Genomic DNA, 18505 nt, shown 5'->3' with positions numbered 1-18505 from the left:
TTTAAAACATTATGGGCAACAAAGATTTACTATTTACAGGATTAAATTAAAAACTTCTGAGGTTGGGTGGGTGAAAGATGAGAGTGGTAACTCTCATATGTCAAACTGTACTCTAAATTCTTAAAAATGTTCTCTCAATGGCAGAAGGTCTCCAAGTGGGTATTTGTATTTCCTGCACCATGGGTTGTCTCTGGGGCCTGGATCTGACGAAAGGTTCACTAACCTCGTGGTAAAAAATACTCATGATTATTCAAAGTTTTAAAAAATAATACAGTAAAAATTCCAGGCACTAAGGTGGCAGGCTTTATAGACGACCGTAAAGAATTATTAATTTTTAAACTCTTGACTATCAATAAAACTCTTAATGGGAAAGAGAAAAAAAATCTTTTGGTTAATAGTATAAATCAAAATGTAGGCATTTACAGTGAGAGCGAAGGCAAAGACTCAGGAGGAAATCACACACCTTTAAAGGTCTTTAAGAATCAGAACGTGTTTTGTTAATTTAGCTATTGATACAAAGCCAGCTGCAGGAGAAAAACAATTTAACAGAAAGGAAAACAATGAAGTGCTCTCTGTGGCTCTGGCTAGAGAAGTAAAACACTGTTTGGCAAGTGCTCTTCCTCATACACATTCTTAGTCTGATCCCCCGTATGTCACCAGCATGGCTGACATAGTATCTGTGTTCCTTCTTGTCAGGCCCAGAAGCAGCAGAGATAACAACTGGGACAATGAAAAGGAAACACATCCCTTGAGATTAATTGGACAGGAAGGGCTTTATTAATGAACTCCAGGAAGGACTGAGGACAGAAAAGCAGAGTATCCAACGGACTAAATGAGGTAAAACAGAAAGAAGTTCACATTGGGCAAAAGGCAGGAAAAGGAGCTTAAAGAAAAATGAAAAAAGTGCACACAAATTCAGAGAAACACGTGTGCCTTCCCCCACATCAGAACAAGAGCAAAAAAGTATACACTCATGTCTTCTCAAGGTTAAATGAATTATACTTATTACCATGAAGAAAACTACAGTACATAACTAATAAAAACTGAAAGAGTTCTATGCTGAATATGTTATTCTGTGTGTTTATGCTAAGAAGTTTCTATACCTGGAGAAATACTGTCCCAAATCAACTAAAATACTAATAAAAGAAACACCTGGATTTGAAAATGAAAGGAACTCCCTAGTAAAATATAAGCAACATTTTCAATTGTTTTGGGTCCTTGTTTTAAGGAACAGTTTTTTGGTTTTTTTTTTTTAAACCTCTGGGATTAAAAATATGTTATGAAGCTGCACTGTACTCTGAAAAAAGAAGCTGAAGCATTTTCGAACATTGTTTCTTGCCAACTTACTTCAAAGAGATGCTGTAAAGGATTGGACTGGAGTTTTTCTTCATAGCCAAACAGCTGGAAGCCAGTTCCCAAAAGACCTAGCACAGTAATCCGTAAATGAAAAGATTATACAATCGAACAGTAGAGAACAGTCATGGCAGGGAACAGCTACAGTTCTATAAAAAGATTAACCTCTCATAATTATGCATCCTGAAAATATTGCAAAACACACTATCACGTTCTGCTACCTCATAAACTGACACAAGTCAAATTCAATATATTGAATCATAAATTCAATATATTGAAGAGCTCACTGAAATTAGTTCCACAGTAACCAAAAGACTATGAGCTCATCCAAGGCAGAGCCTGGGACTAAATTATCTTTATGCTAATGGTGCCCAGCACCTCCCTACAAGACACTAATAAAACAAGCATTTATTGAGCAGCTACTCTGTGGAAGGACATCGTGATGCCAGGCACTAGACACTCAAAATCTGTGAAAAGAAACTGATGGGAAGTGTTTTCAAATCTTACTTTTTAAACTTGTAGGTGTGAAAATAAAACAAGGTAGGATTAGCTTAGTGTTACAATATTAGTTCTTAAATAACTGAAGATAAAACTTGAAACAGCCCTGATTACTTCTCCCATTCAAGGTGACCAAGAGACATAATGCTTTGATCTGGCCGATCTGTTTTGATTGTCTTTTATTTGCCAATTTTTTTTTTTCTTTTAGTCTTTGATGATAAGTTCAGAGTTCAGGGAAGGTATTAATTTCAACCTTTTAAAAAAAATAATAATTGAGGTTTGTAAGCTACAATGAAAATTCTTAGTATGGACTGTGAATATTTATACTCTTAATATATTTTGCTAAAAGATGACCACAATTTTGGATGAAAGGATAGTTGCAGCCTGGGCCAAGAGTAATTTACAGGTAGTGCAATTACTTTAAAAACTAATCTGTTTCTACAACTGTATCAGTTACCTAGCTTCAGATCTAAAGGAGCAATTGCCACTACTGGGCCTTGTTGATGTACATTTTTCTATGTAGGCTCAGCAGAAAGTGGGATGTTACTAAACACGGGGTAGACAATCTTTGGGGCTTAGACAGGAGCTAGAAGGATGACTAAAACATATACCAGCACTATTCACTTTCAAGCAAAAGCAAATGTGATTATGATTCAGGGTCTTGGGAGTAGGGTGTGGAAAGAGTGTTCTAAAAAACAGAAATAGGAAAAGTAAAGGCCAATTCCATTTAACATTCAACCTAATACATTTTCAGAAACTAATTCTGTACTTAGGAACTGTCTGCCAACTTTTAATAGGGGATAGCTGAACAGCCAAAATTAAAACTCTTCAACAATGATGGTTATAATGGAAATGTTGACAGATCATTAACCATAGTAGTCCTTTAGGAAAAAACCACTACAATAAAATCCTGCAGCTAAAATGTAATGAATATCATAATCACATATTTGCTAATGGCTGTGAAATGCCTGAATAGGCCACACTGATATAAAGAGGATGCCATCTATTAAATCTGACTGTTTAGCCTAGAGCCCAAACCACTGTGAACTGCAGGTGGGTTTATAAAATGCAGGGCATGTTTTCTGTTCCTCCACAGTGAATAGTAAGGGCACTGTTAGGTTCAAGTTGTACCCTTTTTAGGGTCTAAAAAGGATTCTAACTGAAAGGATAATATTCATAAGAGAAGGTCACGATAAATCTGTCTTCCGGAAACTGATTTCATTTCACTAGATATGGAACATAATAGTATCAGTGAACTTCAGAACTGGCAGTGCACACTGCACTTTATAGAAGCTTTAAAATGTTACGCAGCCTTTCTTTTGGAGTAGTATTGTGAAATGCTTCCCAAGACAGATTCATTCATCATTCTGAGTGCCTCTTAAGTGCCAAGCACTATGGATACAAAAATAAGTAAGACACAGCCCATGCTTTCATGGAACATTTCACCTAGCAGAGGAGAGAAGCACACAAAAGAATTCAGTAAGAGAGAAGCCTATTTGAGTAGAGCTGGGTACTAGGAACTTGGTGATGTGAGAAAGTGGGCAAGGGTGTGTCTGGCTGTCAGAATGCTTTTCAGAGGTGACACTAGGGCTGAATCTTAAAAGGCACCTGGTAGCTGCCAGAGATTTTAATAAAAAGTTCACATTTCACATGCTACCAGTCCTTCACTGCCATAGCAACTTCATTTATCCCGTCCTTCCACACCCTGATTACTGCAGTATATGAGCTACGAATGGTTCTGAGTAAACTCATGACATCAGAGATAATCTGTGGCACTGAACTGTTTGGGTCTCACTCTTCTCTTTCTCTCTTTTCTTTTTGACCCTCACCCTCACCGCCCCCCTCTGCCACTTGTAAATTTAAGGGGAAGCCAAAGTATCCCAGTTTGTTCTTCCTTTACACCACCGGCCCAGGGTACAACATTTCATGTAGGATGGACCAGGGAGGCTGGACTTCACTAGTTTTAAAAATGGCAGGGCTGTGGTTGAGAAGGGTGTATACCTAGGCTTACTTTTTCTCTAATACATACTTCTACATTTAACTAACCAATGTAAGCTACTTTTCTTTAATAAAACCAAAAAAGTCTGTATTTATCAGGTCTCGTTCTGATTGTATGAAGCTTCCTTCCTGAAAACTTACTTGTATGGTGAGAATTACTCTAATAAGTAATATATAAGATTTATGGAAAAGAGCCATTAGGGGAAAAAAGCAGGTAGGAGGCACTACTTCATCCAATGGAATTCTGCCTGTATTCTGTCCAGGTGATTAAGTAATGAGATATTAAAAGAAATTAAACTTAACGATATGAAAAATAAAGCCTCAGATTTACTTACCAAACTGCATGCCCCAATCCCCAAGATAATTTATTCTTGTTACTTGATGTCCTAAAGCTTCTTTGAGATTTGCTATAAAATTTCCTAGTAAATCAATAAAATACACAGTTTCTCATTATCCATTTTGGTATAAGAACCATGTGCTTCTCTAATATCAAAGCATAACACAGAAAATTCTTTTAGCAAAATTTACTAACAATTTCTTTTTACTAAAACATTCATTATTGTGTTTTCATCTACGTTATGGAAAGGGAGTAAGGAATTATTTTGGAGGAGGTAGTTATTCTAAAGAACCTCACAATTTTCAACAACATTAATGGGGGTTAGGAACACATGTTCAAGTAATTGCGATTCCAAGTCAATCCCAAGGACAGAAAATAACAGAATCTCAGTAGTTAAAAAAGAAATATATAATTTGGCTATGTCCTAAAGAAACTAGCCATACCGATTTTTCTTTTTCTAAGTAGCACATTCCACCTTCTTTCCATCATGAAGTCCATCCTCTCATGTTGCTCCCTAACTAACAGCACATAGCAGTCCAAGGTCTCCACCTTCCTGTACTGCTGATGCTGGTTTGACATTTGACCTCTATTCCACTCTCCTTCTAGTGTGCCCTCACATACTGCAGAGGCTGGAAAGCTAAAAATAACACTCCCCAGAATCTCTGGCAGTTAGGGTTCCAGAAGTCATTTAGGTCTGGGCAATTTGATACACTCTGTACGTGATCTAGAAGGCAGAAATGAGGTGGAAAGGGAGCTACCTTTATTTTTTCTGACAAGCACAGTAGCGGAGACTTTGTTTTTTAGTGGCATCAATACTAGAGGTCCTAGTGTCCTGTCATCTGACCTCCAAGGGAAGTAAAAGATAGGGTATGGGTGGCCTCTTTTGCTAGTTTGAATTCTAGAAGGCATGGCAGGAGTAGTGGCAGTTTCCTGACTGTGGCAGTGGCAGTGATCGCAGAAAAGGCAGAAGCTCCCTTGATGATCAAGTTCTATGGTATAGTTTTGTGAGTCATCTATGTCAGCTTAATCCAAAGCTTCTTCAGCACTCCCAACAACTTTGCAAACTATTCAATATCCCATAGTAAATTCCTCCCTGCTTTTACTAGAGTGGATCTAGTTTTCTGCAAATAACCCCTCGCCAATATGCACAGCTGACAAAGTACTGCAGCTACTTCTCCAGTTTCCCTACTTCTAGATTTTCCCAAGGTATATGGTCTCAGCAACAGGATTCACCTTTTGCAGCTGGTACTCAGACTATATTCCTATTTTTCTTAGCACCTTAGTATCTTATAAGTCCAACTAAATGTCTGAACCTAGGCTTTTGGAATTAGACTGCCTAATTTCAAATCCTGGCTGCAATACTTACTAGCTGTGTGATTTTGGGAAAGTTACTTTTGGTATCTGAGTTTCCTCATCCATAATCAGCAGTACTTAATAAACCGGGCTATTGTGAAACTAGTTGAGATAATACATGAAAACACTTAAGATGGTAAGTTTCAATAATTATCTCTTCCTGGTTCAAAGATTTCCCTTAACAACTGTCAAACAACTATCATGTTCAACCCTATGCTTTTGACTTACTCATGTAAGACAACAGCTTTTCTTATACACTGTATTTCTTATATTCTTTTTCATCAAGTCCTGTCATTTCCTCTCTTAAAATGCTGCTTGAGAACTTTGTAACAATGAGAGCTGACTAGTGCCGTAACAATCTATGCCACAAATACTGATTTCTCCAAGTCTTTAAAGTATTCCAGTACGGAATAAATGACTTTCTTGTAAGCATGCAAAAGACAGATTTCTATACTGGAAGACAGATTACATGAGATAAACTCCAAAATCCCTTCCAATTCTCATATTATACAATTCTAACTGCAGCTTTAAGATTGGGCTGCTACACAATGTCATGCTTTAAGTAAATGGAAACCATAAGCCTATTATACACTGAAGCATTACAGCCAAGAAGTACAACACTATAGTAATTTCTCTTTATTAGGATAGTCTTGTTTCAATTTTCAGTCTTGAAAACTCCAGTTAGTACTCACATGACGGAGACTGAGTTTCTTTTATATAACAAATATGAACAAAAAAATTGGGAGGATGACTATCAATCCCATATAACTGTTTTCATTTCAGCATCTTTCAGTTCTTCTTCATATGCATACATATTTTTAACAAGTTGAAATCAAAACATACATACCAGTTAAACCTGGTTTCTGAGTTAATCTTTTGGTTTTGAAACAAATTCTTTTTGCTATTTCTAAACCAATTTTTTCCATTTTTTTGGTGATATTTAATTAGCATTAAGCTCATATAAATTTCAACTTCCTTGTTTTTTGTCCTTTTGTTACTTAAGCCTTAAACCATTAGACTGTATCACCAAATACAGCCCCGAAAGGCATGCTCAGTATTTTCTGTGAAACGAATGACACTTACCTATGATGGTAGAACGCAAATGTCCAACATGAAATTTTTTGGCAACATTAGGTGAACTGCAAGATAATTGCAAAAGTTTACTTCTTCTGTTCTAAGAACAAGAGTTCTAAAATGAACTAGGTCATAGCTCCATAGTTTAATACAATTGTGGACTAAAGCCTTTGGTAATTTAGGGTAAAGATAGCTAAAGATTAGACATTTAGAGCAAAGATAAATTAGATCTCAGAAAGAACCATCCTTAGTGAAATTGATCCTCTGACTCATGAGGTAGTCACATAACATACACAGAAGTGGCACACTTAGGAAGCAGGTACATTTGAGGACTGATAAAAAGATGAGGAAATTCAGAGATATGTTGTGATACAAACAATGTACATTATTAGAAATTAAGTTTAGTGCACTACTTCTCAGTTCTTTAACTTCTTAAAAATTACTGGGGACCCCAAAGAAATTTTGTTTATATGAGTAATATCTATCAATATTTATTGTATCAGAAATTAAAACAAAAATATAGAACTATTTATATATAAAGCTTCCCAGGATAACCAGAAATAGGATTTACCACTCCAAATTCTCAAGCAACACATTTATTACTCTTGGTGGTTGAGAAGTTGTAATCAATAATTTAACAATAGCAAATGCTTCTAGAGCACACTCACTATCTGACAGGCACAGTTTGACATACTTTACATGCATTAATTCACTTAATGCTCAGAAGAGCTGTGATGTAAGGTACTCTCATATTTGTGATGAGGGACTTGAGATACAAAAAGGAAAAAAGATAATGAAGTGAATTTGGCAATATCTTGAGGACTCTTGAACCTGGGTGATGAGCCTATGGGACTTAACATACCTTTCCTCTATTTTGTGTATGTTTGAAAATATTAAAAAAAGATATATTAACTAGAACACAGCTGGTTAAAATTGGTAAAGGGACTTCCCTGGTGGCACAGTGGTTAAGAAACCGCCTGCCAATTCAGGGGACACAGGTTAGATCCCTGGTCCAGGAAGACCCCACATGCCATGGAGCAACTAAGCCCGTGTGCCACAGCTACTGAACCTGAGCTCTAGAGGCTGCACGCCACAACTACTGAAGCCGAGGTGCCTAGAGCCCGTGCTCTGCAACAAGAGAAGCCACCGCAATGAGAAGCCTGTGCACCCCAACCAAGAGTAGCTCCCACTCACTGCAACTAGAGAAAGCCCGTGTGCAGCAAAGAAGACCCAATGCACCAGAAATAAAAATAAATAAATTTATATTAAAAAAGAAAAGTGGTAAAAACAGAGCTTAATCTTGGTCTGTCTCCAAAGCCTTGTTATCAATATTTCCCCTTTTAAGGGTATTACCATTTAAAAACTTGATCCTACAGATACCTGTGCACAATTGTGAAGTCATGAAACTATAAGGATACTCATTTAATCATTATTTAGAAAGAAAGCAAATGTTCTTCAATAGGGTTAAAACAACCAGCAAACAAGAAAGATATATAAAACACTGGTTTTATGAAACTAAACAACAGGACAGTGAAGGACTGTGATCCCTATGAGAACGTCAGCCAACAGGGTGACTCTTAGAACTGCCTTACTAGCAAATTCGGGAGATGTAGCTAAAGCAGAACAATCTATACCATGAAATGTTTATATTAGAAAAGAAGAAAGGTTTCAAATCAATGACCTAAGGCGCTCCTATAAGAAACTAGAAAGGGAGGCTCAAACCAAATCCAAAGTAAGCAGAATAAAAGAGAGTAATACAGATGAAGGTTAAAAAAAAAAAAGACAGAGAAACTGTTAGATATCCTAATCGCAGTGGTGGTGATGAGACCTGGACATCTTTGACAAAACTCATCAAATTACATGTTGAAATATGGTGAACTGTATTGTACTGTATGTAATTATACCTCAATAAAGCTGATTAAAAAAATCTCCAGACAACAGAATACTACGAAACAATAAAAATAAGCCAGCCCTGGATGTACTGATATTAGAGGAATGTAAGCTACATTGTTTAAAGAAAAAAGCAAGGTAAAGAACAGCATATAATGTGTGTGATCTGTTTACAAATGCAAAGAATATCTCTAGGCGGGTAAGCAAGAAACTGGTATTGGTGAATGTCCGTATGGAGAGAACTGGGAAACTAGGTTAGGGAGTACACATCCTTCTTACTGAATACCCGTCTGTAATCTTTGAATTTTTAAAAACTAGGTATTTATATTATCTGTCTAATAATAATAAAAAAGCTTTCTCATAGCTTTTGCATTGTTTTAAAAAACTGAGTATAGTTGATTTACATTATAGAAGTTCCAGGCATACAACAGTGAATCACAACTTTGAAACATTATACTCCATTTATAGTTATTATAAAATGTTGGCTATAGTCCCTGTGCTGTACAATATATCCTTGTAGCTTATTTTATCCATCATAGTTTGTACGTCTTACTCCCCTACCTCTACCTTGCCCCTCCCCACTTCCCTCTCCCCACTGGTAACCACAAGTTTGTGCTCTGTATCTGTGAGTCTGTTTCTTTTTTGTTATATTCATTAGTCTATGTTTTAGGTTCCACATATAAATAATAACATACAGTATTTGTCTTTTTCTGTCTGACTTATTTCACTTAACACAATGCCCTCCAAGTCCATCCATGTTGCTGTAAATGGCAAAATTTCATTCTTTTTATGGCTGAGTAGTATTCCATTGTGTGTGTGCGCACACACGTGTGTCTTCTTTATCCAGTCATCTGTTGATAATACTTAGGCTGCTTCCATATCTTGCCTACTTCCATACCTTGCCTAGTTCAATAATGCTGCTATGAACATTGGGGTGCATGTATCTTTTCGAATTAGTGTTTTTATTTTCTTCAGATGTATACCCAGGAGTGATCTTGCTGGATCATATGGTAGCTCCATTTTTAGCTTTTTGAGGAACCTCCATACTGTTTTCCACAGTGGCTGCATCAATTTACATTCTCACCAACAGTGCACGAGGTTTCCCTTTTCTCACATTTTTGCCAACATTTGTTATTTGTGGTCTTTTTGATGATACCTGTTCTGAGGTGTGAGGTGATATCTCCCTGTGGTTTTGATTTGCATTTCTCTGATGATTAGCCATGTTGAGCTTTTTTTTAAAAAATAAATTTATTTATTTATTTATGTCTGCATTGGGTCTTTGTTGCTGTGCATGGGCTTTCTCTAGTTGTGGCGAGCGGGGGCTACTCTTCATTGCTGTGTGCGGGCTTCTCACTGCAGTGGCTTCTCTTGTTGCAGAGCACGGGCTCTAGGCACGCGGGCTTCAGTAGTTGTGGCTCTCAGGCTCAGTAGTTGTGGCTCGCGGGCTCTAGAGCGCAGGCTCAGTAGTTGTGGCACACGGGCTTAGTTGCTCTGTGGCACGTGGGATCTTCCAGGACCAGGGCTCGAACCCATGTCCCCTGTATTGGCAGGCGGATTCTTAACTGCTGTGCCATCAGGGAAGCCCCCCATGCTGAGCATCTTTTCATGTGCCTGTTGGCCATAGCTTTTGTACTTTTTCTTTAGAATTAGAAGAACTGAGTCTATCTAGGGCTTCACAAAACCTCCCTTGAAATCATCAATTTGCCATTCTCTACATTCCTGCTCAGAAGGGAATACAATGATACAGAAAATACAAATTCAATTCCTTTGGCAATCAAAGTAACTACTATGAATACAATTTGGACACTTTACTGGAAATTAAAAAAAAATCTTTCATGTAATTTCCTCAATCTTGTAAGAAAAGAGATAATATTACTCTTATTTTCCATACAAGAAAAGAGACTAGAGAAATAAACTGTCCCATCCAAGATGACTGAATCAGTTACTAAGTGAAAATTGGTACCCTGATCTCCTGGACTTCCATATTACCAGAGGTCCTCAATTTGTTTTTTGAGAACACTTCACACTGGGGAACAGCAGGGAGTGGGGAAGATTGTGTTGACGAAAGAAGAGGTAAGGCTACCACTGCTGACTGTGCTCCTGCAGATTTGATTTGAACAAAATAGGAAAGGCTGACTCTGTAGAGAGGAGAGAGGCAACAGTAGTTAGCTTCAATTCTTACTCTACCTACCACGTGGAGCCCAAGCCCAGCGGGGACAGTCATCTACGCTGGCACTTTATCACACTGCTCCTGGATCAGACAAAATATAGGGAAACCAACCACATATCAATATATCAGGGAGGCAGGAAAGGTTAAGGATACAGGATTCGGCGTTAGCTCTGTGACTATGAGCAGGTTCCTTGACCTATCATCACCATCATCATCTCAATATAAGGGGCAAGTTTCTTGAACACAGTGATTCTATCTCTTGCTTTGAGGGGAAAGTTGCCTAGTCTATTAGAGAAACTATGTAGTTAAAGAAATTCTCTCCTCCCACCTCTCTCATTTTCAGGACAAATTCAAGAACAATGTTTTCTATCAGTTTTTACCCTCTCCTCTACCTGTTTGTCTCTACTTTGAAACCACAATGATAAGCGCCACAGCAATTGGAAAACTTCTAAGGGAGAAAGCAGCTATGGTCCCACAGCAATGCCAGATGAAAAATAACAGAGAGCAAAGATGGCTGCTGGGAAATGGACTCTGCTTTCATCAGCATTCAGATGCTCATTTAAGTTCCAGCTATCCTTAACTGCTTTAGAAAAACGTTGAGAGAGGCAAATACATAAGCAAATAAACTGCCCTTCAAAAAGCCTATAGACTACAACTCAAATAGAACATGTTATTTTTAGACATAAGCATAAACAAAAAAGAGCATTATATGGGAAACACAAACTTTGGAGAAAAGCCAAAGAATCAGTGAGCAAGAAAGACTAAGGTTTTGAGCTTGGCTGGGGAGAAGGGATGGTGAAGGGGAAGTGACGTTGAGAAGAAGGCATTAAAAGTGAGCACTGGTGGCAACTTTTCACGTGTTCACGTTTCAAGAAACTTGTGATGGCACTATTTCAAGGGTGAATGTGTAGTAACAGGTATTATTCTACTTTGCTACTGATTTTCCTTTGCTGTTGGTTAGGTAAGAGCAAGGAGTGTACAAGTACTGAAGTACCTCCCCAGAGAAGGGTATGTGTCCTGCATCACTGTAAAGACATGAATGAAAAGAATTAAAGGTGGGCATCACTGTAAAGACATGAATGAAAAGAATTAAAGGTGGCTACAAACTCTTTGCCACTCTCCATTAAGAGATGTAATCTACTCCCTTGCTCTGAATCAGGGATGATCTTGTGACTTGCTTTGACCAGCTGACAGTGACAGAAGTGATGATGTGCCTGTTACAAAACCAGATATTTTACTATCTTGGAGCCCTGAGCACCTCTGTAAAGAGGTCTGGCTATTCTGTTGGAGAATGCAGAGAGAGAGATGCCTGGCCAGCCCTCAGGTGAGATGCCAGACAAGTAAATGAGCCACCCGGATTTCTAGCCCTAGTATAATGTCTAGATGACCAGAGTTGCATAAGTGACCACAGGCAAGTAAAAGAATCATTAGGCTATGTCCTCCCTGATTTCCTGGTCTACAGAGTCATGAACATTAAAGTGGTTGTTGTTTTAAGACACTAATCAGGAGTGTGGCAAACTTTTTCTTGAAGAGCCAGATAGTAAATATTTTAGGCCATCTGGTCTCTATCTCAATTATTCAATTCTACTGTACTCAACTGCCATTAGAGTATGAAAGTAGCCACTGTGACAATATGTAAATGAATGTGCAAGCCTGTATTCCAATAAAACTTTATTTACAAAACCATGGCAGGCTGGATTTTGCCCATGGGCTAAAGTTTGCCAATCCCTGTATCAAGTTTTGTAGTGGCTTGTTATGTAAGAGATGACTGAAATGACGGCAACTTTCCTTGGGGGATGGCCTTAGTGTAGTTCCTCTCTGGGGTGAGGATGACTGCAGAAGTCCCTCTCTGTTCTTTTGATGCAACAACGTTTACACTAAACTTTAAATATCTTGATTGGAGCGCATCGGTAGCATAAGATTTATTCATAATATATATCTGTTCCATAAAATGGTTAGCTTACTCAACAATCAGTCCTTATCATAAACAGATGAGTTTACCCAGTCTTAGAGGGTCTGCTTTTTCTAAGAACATGACTGAGCGGCAGAGACAGTACAAATGTGGAATCCATAAAACCCATTCACCTCTGATTACTAATCATAACTAAGTTTAACTAAGTTATCATCATAAATTATAATAATGAGTTAGAAAACTTGAAATAATATCTGCCATGTCAATTTTTAAAAATCTTCCACAAAAACATATACTTAAGACAAAGGCTCTAGCAAGTTCTATCTTTCTAAGTGGGAAAACAGCTCATCGAAGCTCTTCCTTGGCTGTTAGGAAGGCAAATATAATATCTCTAACAATGTTCAAGAGCTGTCATCCTGTCAGCTGTACCCTGAAGGTGACCCCTCTTCTTTTTTGGTTACCTAAAAGCAAGTCATAGATTAGATGGTTTTGTTGATGGCATATAAGAAAGTTATCATGAAGACTATTTAGAGGCACATTAAAACATCAGGCTATTTCTCTGGTAATTTTAAATAATACGCATTACATGTAATAGACCTTGTGATGTTGGATTCCAATTGGTAACATCAGTAAAAATTGAGTTCTGGTAGTAATAAGCACTCCTACAGTCCAGAACTTGGCTTCTAAATACCTCCCTCACAAAAAGTAACCAGGACTTCTTGGGGGACATGGACAATTCCAGGTCTGAGTAAGGTTGGAACATCTTATGCCAAAAAGAAAAGTACAGCAAGGCTTAAGGGGACATGCAAAGAGAATAAAGGAGCCTAATTTGGGATAATTTGAGTATAAAAACCAGTCATTTAAAAACAATCTTTTCCATGATCCAGCAATCCCACTTCTGGGTATATATCCAAAGGAAACAAATTATCTTGAAGAGAAATCTGTACTCCCATGTTCACTGCAGCATTATTCACAATAGCCAAGGTATGGAAACAACCTAAGTGTCCATCAGTAGATGAATGGATAAAGAAAATGTAGTATGTATACATAATGGAATATTATTCAGCCTTAAAAATGAAGGAAATTCTGTCATTTGCAACAACATGGATGAAACTGTAGGGCATTAAGCTAAGTAAAATGAGCCAGACAGAGAAAGACAAATACTGCATGGTATCACTTATATGTGGGATCTAAAGACTAAAAAGTCAAACTCCCAGAAACAGAGACTGGAGAAGTGCTTGTCTGGGGCTGGAGGCTGGGGGAAATAAGGAGAGGTTGGTAAAAGGGTGCAAACGTTCAGCTATAAGACGAATAAGTTCTGAGGACCTAATGTATAACAAAGTGACTATGGTTGATAACCCTGTATTGTATAATTGAAATTTGCTAAGCAAGCAGAACAAATGTTCTCACACACATACACAAAAAGTAAATATGTGAGGTGATAGATGTATTTACTAACTCAAAGGGGGAAATCCTCTCACAATGTATACACATATCAAATCATCATGTTGTACACTTTATCTTACAATTTTATTTGTCAATTATACCTCAATAAAGCTAAAAATATATATACATACATTATAAACACAACTAAGCTTGTTCTCTGATAATCACATTACTCTGAAATTCTTAATATGATAGTAACCATTATCTGTGCTTTAGGAGTCTACTAAAAGGAAGAACGAGGTCTTCCAAAAAAAAAAAAACCACAAAACTGTTAATACATAATTAAAAAAGAAACATAATAATCAGTAGGTACTTTGATTAAAGTTCAAAATTTTTATTCATGGTTTAATGATCAACTCACTGTGATTTTAAGGAAATAATATAATCTAACTAATTTTTAATTTTTCCATGTGTAATTCTCTGAGATCCCAGATGAAAACAGTAAAACACTCATCTGCCCAGCCAGTTGATTAACCAACACGTATGATGGGTAGGCACTCACCTGAACTCAACCACGATCTTCTTCTGGGGAAGGCCAGAAAAAAGTTCACTTTTTAATCCATATTTTGAGCCATCTTCAATCACTTCTTGTAGTACTGTCTGAAAAGTAAAAGGTATGGGACTTAATGAAGAAAAAATGTGCAATTTTCTTAATTATTTTGTTACTGAGAACTAACTATTGCTAATTTTCACATTCTAATTTATGGAACTGAGAATTTTATAGTATTGTTAGCAGTACCACCTTCTTCTATCACTAATGCTAGTCAGAGCAGTCATAACACAAGTTAACATCTACGGGGCCTCTTTGCCCTTTTATACATCATGTCTATTCATCCTTATAGTAGCGAATGATGTAGATACTTTACAGATGAAGAAACTGAAGCTTAGAGAGGTAATTGCCAAAAGTCCCACAGCAAATAGAAACAACAAAACCAGAAGCAGCATCTAATATATTTTCTTTTTTTTTTTTGGGCTGTGTTGGGTCTTCGTTTCTGTGCGAGGGCTTTCTCTAGTTGTGGCAAGTGGGGGCCACTCTTCATCGCAGTGCGTGGGCCTCTCACTATCGCAGCCTCTCTTGTTGCGGAGCACAAGCTCCAGACGCGCAGGCTCAGTAGTTGTGGTTCACGGGCCTAGTTGCTCCGCGGCATGTGGGATCCTCCCAGACCAGGGCTCGAATCCGTGTCCCCTGCATTGGCAGGCAGATTCTCAACCACTGCGCCACCAGGGAAGGCCCAGCATCTAATATTTATCAAATGCATATTATGTGCCAGGCACTGTACTAAACATTTTATATCTATTATATGTATTAATTCTCACAACAACCCTAAGAGATGAGTATATTTTTACAAATGAGGAAACAGAAGCTCAGACTGGTTAAGTAACTTTCCCAAGGTCATACTGCAAAAACTTTGTTCACTCCACAGCTTATGTGTTAACTCTGCATGGTGCTGCTACTTTTGTGATACTAATGATCACAGTAATGGTAGAAAATAAATAAAAATTTATAATTTAAGTTCCTCTTGGCTACATAAGTAAAAAGCAAGGAGATATCACAGAAACTGCCAAAACATATTCCAGGTTAAATAACATAGAATTACTGTATGGTTCACAAAATTCATACTTTATTTTTTGCTAACAATGATGATGCACTTATTTATGTATTTACTTTTTGCTGTAGGATTTTGAAATTACTGATAGGTTTTGATTTACTCATACTGATATTTGCTTCACACACAGTATTTGAAGTCCTAAAAATGTAGTTTATGACATGAAGGATTCTACTATCATAAGAGCTGGTTAAGACAGTCACTTTGGGACTTCCCTGGTGGCACAGTGGTTAAGAATCCCTGTGCCAGTTCAGGGGACATGGGTTTGATCCCTGGTCCAGGAAGATCCCACATACTGCGGAGCAACTAAGCTCGTGCGCCACAACTACTGAGCCCGTGCGTGTGGAGCCCGTGCTCCGCAACAAGAGAAGCCACTACAATGAGAAGCTCACGCACTGCAACAACGCAACTAGAGAAAGCCTGCATACAGCAACGAAGACCCAACACAACCAAAGACATAAATAAATAATTAAAAAAAAAAAAAGACAGTCACTTAATGGAAAAGCAGAGAAGGTAGTAGGAGGCAACAAAGCAACACTTTTAAGAAGCATCTATAGAGTGCCAGGCTCAAGTCTAGATGCTTCTTTGTTATCTTTTAAGCCTCACAATCTTAAAATGCGCAACACTTTCCATTTAATAGATGAAAGAACTAAGTGTGTATTTGCCCAAGGACAAAGAAAATATTCTCTTCACTGACACTGTGCATTAGGACATACAGAGAAAGGACTAATATACAGACATCAAGTACAATAGTGCCTGTCCTACATGAGGGACCCATTAAATGTTTGTTACTCCAAGAACATGGGTCACAAGAAGATTGCAAGTGGGACGGTAAATGTAAATGAGAGGTAATTCATACTCAGATTATTCAAAGGTTAAGGCGTACCCATCCTTTTGACTTTCTATCCCTTTTTATGTAACAGATGGTAGACTCCACAAAAGGTTAACAGCGGAAAGTTAGAATTCTCTTTAACAAATGACCCTTGGTTCATTGATTTCGCCGGCATAAACAAAAAAAAAGCAACTTTAATAAAAGACGATCTTACATGCTCCACTTCCAAACCATTCACTGACAATTCGACCCACCTGCTAACTAGCTAGCTTTTTTCTCTACCATTTCACTGAAAGTGCTCTCAAAATCAGTATTCTAAATGCCAAACCCAATTGAACACTTAAATCATGTTTAATACATTACTTTTATGAATACATTCTTTTCATAAAATTAAACAAATTAAGATAAGGCTGAAGTCTAGAGTCCCTTTTGTTCATCTGCCCTAATCCTGGTCCCTTCCTGCTTTCCCCCGGGGTAACTACCTTTCAAGCATCATTTTAGCTGATTACTATTCCCTTCTCCTTGCAACTACCCAGCTTCCTTGGTTGTAGTGACATCATTCTACTGAATTTTGCCTTCCTTTATTTCCTTTGAAGACCCCTCTTCCACTGCCTGCCCCCACTCCCTACCCTGTGCTCCTTTCTTGCTTCTAGCTCCTTACTTTACACTTCTCCTAGGTGTAAAGTCCTAAGACTTTACTACTTACCTACCAGAATCTTGTGCTACAGATTGATACAGTCAACTCAGGATTAAACATCTCTCTCAGGCACTTCAAACAGAATATACTCCTCTTCCTTCAACGTTCTTCATTTCCACGAATTTCACTCTGAACCCCCCAGCTAACCAAGTCAGAAACCTAGGAGGAGTTCCTAAGATCTACCCTTTTCCCTCAACCTCCAGAACTAACCACCTGTTAATCACCAAACCCTGTGAGTGCTGTCTCCCAAATATTATAATTTTCCCCTCTGCCCTGGTTTAGACTGTCATCATCTGTCAGCTACACCGCTACAAAAACAACTACAACAAAACAATAGCACCTAACTATCTTCTTATATAATATACATATTTAATCAGGTCTATGTTCTGTTTAAAGCCTTCAATGATTCCCTACCACTTAAGAGATTTTCCCAGTTTCTGGGTTTTTACTTTACATGCATATCATTTTTACTTTTAATTTTGAGGAAATTGATTTGTTGAAAGGCACATTGTAATATCCATAAAAATCACAAGCTATAAGTGTTAGTTTTTTTGATGACATATAACTATTAAAATGAAATATATTTCATAAGTGTAAGAAATACCAAAAAATCATGTGTGCCACCTGTGGTACACATAACACACCATGGAAAATAATGACAGAAGAAAAAGCTGAAACTCTTATGCAGAGCATGTAAGGTCTTTCATACTGTGTAATTTCATATCCTCCCCCATGCCATCCTATGTGCAAATCATACTCAGTCACCTCCTGATTTCCAGACAATGCCATGTTTTTGACTGTACTGTCCCAAACTGTCCCCTCTGCCTGGAATGTCTGCCCTTGTATCTCCCAAGTATATTCTTTATCTTCACCCCAATTCAAGGTTATCTCCCGTCTCCTTGAGACAGATTTACTTTGAGGGAGTAGGGAAAAAAAAAATTTACATGTACCTTTCTTTACACCAGGACTGCATCTTATACATGCCCTCATTATATGATTCATCCCACTGTCTAGCCATCACACATTACACTGTAATATTTTTTACGCTTTGCTTTTTTAGATCATAAGCTCCTTGAGGGCAAGATACATGCCACTTTGTCTTCAGATTTCAGTAATGCAGTTCCTGGCAAATAATAAGCAGGAAGTTTATTGAATTAGTAGGCACAAAGAAGAAGGTCAGTGAGCTAGTAAAGTTCTCTGATATTTTAATAGAGTAAGTTAGAGGCCCATCTATTCACCAATATGTATGTTTAACGGTAAGAGGTACTCAGTAATGTAAATGTAGGTTCAAAAAGAATCTATAACCAGAAATTAAATCTTTCAAAGGTTTAACTTTTT

At 37.7% G+C, this 18505-nt stretch overlaps 1 protein-coding gene across 8 annotated transcripts in view; it reads right to left on the bottom strand.

The window, feature by feature from the left end:
- The window catches only part of RARS2 (arginyl-tRNA synthetase 2, mitochondrial), a 113577-nt gene that overhangs the window by 55283 nt on the left and 39789 nt on the right, over window positions 1-18505 (bottom strand). For all 8 annotated transcript variants that reach the window (XR_007470705.1, XR_007470704.1, XR_007470703.1 and 5 more), the window contains 4 exons: window positions 14534-14631; window positions 6623-6678; window positions 4185-4268; window positions 1348-1424 (listed from right to left, as the gene is read on the bottom strand). Coding sequence is in view for 4 of the 8 variants with exons in the window: in XM_004264837.3 (XP_004264885.2) it covers window positions 1348-1424; window positions 4185-4268; window positions 6623-6678; window positions 14534-14631 (315 nt within the window). In the remaining 4 variants the exon portion in view is untranslated. The remainder of the gene's footprint in view (window positions 1-1347; window positions 1425-4184; window positions 4269-6622; window positions 6679-14533; window positions 14632-18505) is intronic.

Source organism: Orcinus orca, chromosome 12 (assembly GCF_937001465.1).
Source record: "Orcinus orca chromosome 12, mOrcOrc1.1, whole genome shotgun sequence".
NCBI classification, from domain to species: domain Eukaryota; kingdom Metazoa; phylum Chordata; class Mammalia; order Artiodactyla; family Delphinidae; genus Orcinus; species Orcinus orca.
This window is presented reverse-complemented; position numbering and strand designations above follow the sequence as displayed.